Source organism: Primulina eburnea, chromosome 15 (genome assembly GCF_022965805.1).
Source record: "Primulina eburnea isolate SZY01 chromosome 15, ASM2296580v1, whole genome shotgun sequence".
Taxonomy (NCBI): domain Eukaryota; kingdom Viridiplantae; phylum Streptophyta; class Magnoliopsida; order Lamiales; family Gesneriaceae; genus Primulina; species Primulina eburnea.
The window spans coordinates 1,164,811-1,169,221 of record NC_133115.1 but is presented as its reverse complement, the minus strand read 5'-3'; the positions used below and the strand labels follow the sequence as shown (position 1 = coordinate 1,169,221).

At 33.6% G+C, this 4,411-nt stretch overlaps 1 protein-coding gene across 1 annotated transcript; it reads left to right on the top strand.

Moving 5' to 3' along the window:
- Positions 1–298: 298 nt before the first annotated feature.
- LOC140815104 (uncharacterized zinc finger CCHC domain-containing protein At4g19190-like) lies at positions 299–3,037 on the top strand. The gene is made up of 7 exons (XM_073174216.1): positions 299–565; positions 737–799; positions 886–1,025; positions 1,228–1,341; positions 1,475–1,676; positions 2,328–2,442; positions 2,528–3,037. The coding sequence occupies exons 1-7, from the start codon at positions 356–358 to the stop codon at positions 2,950–2,952; spliced, it is 1,269 nt and encodes a 422-aa protein (XP_073030317.1). The 5' UTR covers positions 299–355; the 3' UTR covers positions 2,953–3,037.
- Positions 3,038–4,411: the final 1,374 nt, after the last annotated feature.

Here is a 4,411-nt window from a genome sequence, read left to right as displayed (position 1 = left end):
AAACTTTAAAAGATAATTTCTTTTAAAAAAAAAGTTGAACAAAGTTTTTTAAAAAATATTTTTTACAGTATCATAAATTTTTTTAATCGTAAATAATATCCATCTTAATCATTACTAGTATATCGATGTACACATTATATACTTATATAATTTTTTATTTATCTGATTTATATTTAAATAAAAAAATCAAAATATAATTATAAAAAACAACGAGAAATTAACGTGTAATTCTGACATAAAACAATTTTGATAAATTTATATGTCCACTGAAGAGATGACGGTCATGTCCTCAAAATTAGAATAGAATAGATACAAAAAAAAAAAACGAAGTAATTGTGTGTATTCCGATTCGATTATGGAAGATGAGCAGGGAGGAGGGTTTAGATTGGGGAAGAAAACAGAGGGGGAAGTTGATTACAGGACAAAGTCCGGTACGGCATGGTCACACAACTTCCTCAATCAGAAGCCGTGGCATCCGCTCTCTTACCCCAATCAGCGCCGCAAATGGATCGCTGAGCAGACTCACGCGGAGAAGCAGCGCCGTGCCGAAGAGGTTTCCCGCGAGGTTCGTGCGTATGCGCTCATTCTGATGTTGGATTGTTTCTTTTTTGGCGGTTTTAATGTAGTTTGAAATTAGGGTTTTAAATTGAATTGTGAAAGTGTGTCATGAAACATTGTTATGTTGTAATGACCGAGGAAATATCATAGCAAATTGATCAATTTTTTTCTTGAACAGTATGCACAGGAGCAGGAGTTTCTCAGGCAAACTGCGCTCATTTCTCAGAAAGAGAAAGAAAAGGTAACTTTAAATTATTACTGAAGCACATAACTTGGTGTAAAAACGAGAATTTTATGCTATCGAATTTTCATTTACTCGTTGTGCAGTTGGAGATGATGAAAGCTGTGAGCTTTATGTATGTGAAACCTCCTGGTTACAATGCAGAAAGTGCTAAAGCTGCTGAGGTTGCTGACGAGAAGAAAAATCACGAACAGGATCCATCTCTTGACGCAGCCTCACCTTCAATGTAATAGTTTGGCCCAATGTTTGCATACCATGCACGCAATAGATAGCTCCCTATCATGTTGAATGTATCCATCTTATTATTTTTGTTTTAAGAATTAAGCTGTTTCTTAGTAATGCTTCTGATTTTTGTTGTGAGAATTAAATTGTTTCTTAGTCATGCTTCTGATGTCGAAATACAAAAATTAATCCCACGCCTCTGCTAGGAATGTGGAAACTAAACCCTCTACTGTGGAGAAAAAGAAATCAAGGCCAAAAGACCTATATGGTCGTGCATTACCTACAGAAGAACAATTTGAAGTCCTTAAAAATGCCCCAAGGTTTGTTTGCATGCTTCTCCTTCTTTAGGGGCTGTTATGTGGCAGAATCGCTCGATACTTGTGTGATTTTTAGAGCGTTATATTGTGAGATCCCTTCTTTACTACTTAAAACAAAAATGTCATCCTCGTCCAGGTTAGAAACTGGTGTTTTAGTCAGGGCGAAGCCATTTGGAGTTGAGATCCGCAATGTGAAATGTCTTAGATGTGGTAACTTCGGCCACCAGAGTGGTGATCGTGAATGCCCACTGAAGGATGCTATAATGCCAAATGAGGAGAGTCGATTGAAAAGGGACGATCCATTAACAACTATCATTGCTCAAACTGAATTTAGTGAGGTAAATTTTTAATTTCGTGCTTTACTTGTATTATGCCTTCATGTAAATATATTAATTCCGAACTGCTGTTGTTGATTAAGTAGCAAATATGATTTTTTCTATCAGACATAGATGCTAGATTGGTTTGAAAGTCTATCTATACACACAATATCAGACAGTGTTCACGTTTACTTAACTGCAGCATATGATTAGGCACATTCAGACTAAGAATCTAGCTTACCCTATTACCCTTGCTTACATGATATCACGAGTATGCATTAGGTTTTATGCCGGTTGATCAAAATTGAATCTTCAAAATGATAGGTAGATGACGTTCTGCATCCTAGTTCTTTTGAACTTTACGAAATTATATAGCAAGAGTTTTGAATTTATGAATGGCCTAAATAGTTTCTTATACAGTTATGTGCCTCAGGTTGCATTTTCACGTTTCGATATTCTTATCTTTTAGCTGTTCCTTGAGGTACATTCAAAAAGTACTTGGGTTTAAGAAATCGAAGCCAGACAAAAAGGAAGTTTATGTTCGTTTCAGCTTCATTTTTAGCTTCTGGAATTTTATGACTTTTTTTGCTATTATTTTAATTATAGCTTGCTCAGTTGTAGTTCCATAAATTAGTCTCTCTCGGTGTCTAATTTTTTTGAGCTCCACCACAGCCTCTGAAGTGGGAATTGAAACAGAAGCCGGGAATGAGTCCTCCACACGGAGGGTTCAACCCTGATGATCCCAATCAGCAGATAGTTGCAGAGGACATATTTGATGAGTATGGAGGTGATGTTTTTTAAATCCAGTCCATCCACCTAGTGATGATCATTTTCAAGGTTCGGTAATGTTAATTTTATCATTTAACATGCAGGGTTCCTTGGAGAAGCCAGCATACCTGATTTGCTAACCAACTTCTCCTCAAGAAAAGCCAAGAAAAAGTCTAGCAAGAGCAAACATAGAAGGTCATTGCCAGTAAGTGCTGAATTAAGCGACGATCACGACAGTAGACCTTCTTCTGCCGATGCTAAACGGAACAGACCAAAGGAGAAGAGACACAAGAGAAAGAAGCAACAGCATTTGGAATTAAGTTCACCAGAAAACTCAGAAGATGGCAGGCATCAAAAGAGGAGACGCAGGCACAAGTCTCGTCATTCAAGTTCTTCCGAGGCTTCAGATTATGATGAACAGCATAGAGCTGAACACAGTCGGCATCTAGACCGGCACCGACATAGGCACCAGCATCAACATCATCGTCACCATCACCGGCGTCATCATTTGGGTTCATCCTCAGATTAATCTCTTGAATTGCAAATGGAGGCGGAGAGAAATCTATTAAATATATGCACATTTTATGTACCTTTTGTTAAAAGATCTTTACGGGCATAAAATATCCAAAATAGTTTTCCCCCACCTCTAGTCTTGGACGTTGAATTTTGTTAACTTCAAGTTGCGATCTCTAATGGATTGTAATAATTGTGGCTAAACAAGTTCGCTGTTGATTTCCATGTTTTTAAACCAGCAAAAAAAAAAAGATGAATCAATCAATTAATCTAATTAATCATGGAGTATTGGTAATAGTTGCCACGTAAAAAGGAAAAAAAGAACCAAGAAAATAGAACTAAACGGTGGGAAACAGCATAATAATTAAAAATCGAATAAGAAAAATAAAAAAATAATTAAATAATTTGTGTTAAGTATTTTTGTGGGTACGAAATCATAGGATACAATTATTTTAAAATCTAAATTAATTATATTTTAATTTATAATAATAAGAGAGCACTTTCATGAAAGGATTAAGAATACATATTCTGAATTTATTTCAAAAATATTATTAGTATGTTATGAAATTGGGAATGCAAATTCCCTTGGGAAATTATATTCACATTTATTTTTTAAAATACCAGCAATACCCATGACAACAACAGTACTAATATAATTCTTGAACAGAAATTGCAAATATAATTCTTTAAACTAATCATTACTTTTGTTTTTGTTTTTTTTTTTTTTTACAAATTTGTTATTTTTGTTTTAATTTTAATTTTTTCTTATTTTCATTTTTCGATTCAAGTGATATTGCATTCTTATATTTTAATATTTTATTCCATATATTCTTATATTTTTATTATAACTTTACAAAAATCAAATTTTTTTAAGATAAATCACATTATCTTATATAAAGTTATTTATATATTTTTTAAAAAATTTATTTATCAAAATAGTTAATCTATTTGTGTGCAAATAATCTTCACAATAAAAAAAAGGATCAAAAGTTAATTTTGAAATTTAGTGTATATCTACATCCATCAAATGAATATTGTTAAGCCGGACTTAAACACCATATGACCGAATCTTCACAAATAGTACTGAAAACTTTTAAGTACAAAAATGATCATAGAACTGATCTGATAATGAATTATTTGGGTGAGCTAACTTTTGGTTAGGATTAAAATCTTTATCCAGAGATTATCAGTTTATTTTGTACGATTGAAAGTCAAAACCGTGTCTTGGTTCAAGCCAACTGATTTATTTATACCTTCAATCGGCAACAGTAACATGTTCCAAATATTGTCGTGCATGACTGTGGATGTCTTTGTTGCCATGTCGTCATCTTTTCTGATATATTCAGAATTCTGACCGCTTCTTTGAACTTTAATTTTTGATCGATGAAAAACGGAAAGTTTAAACAGTCGAATCTGATCCTTAATCACTAATTGAACTGATTTGCTATAAAGTGAAAAGATTTTATACGAAATGA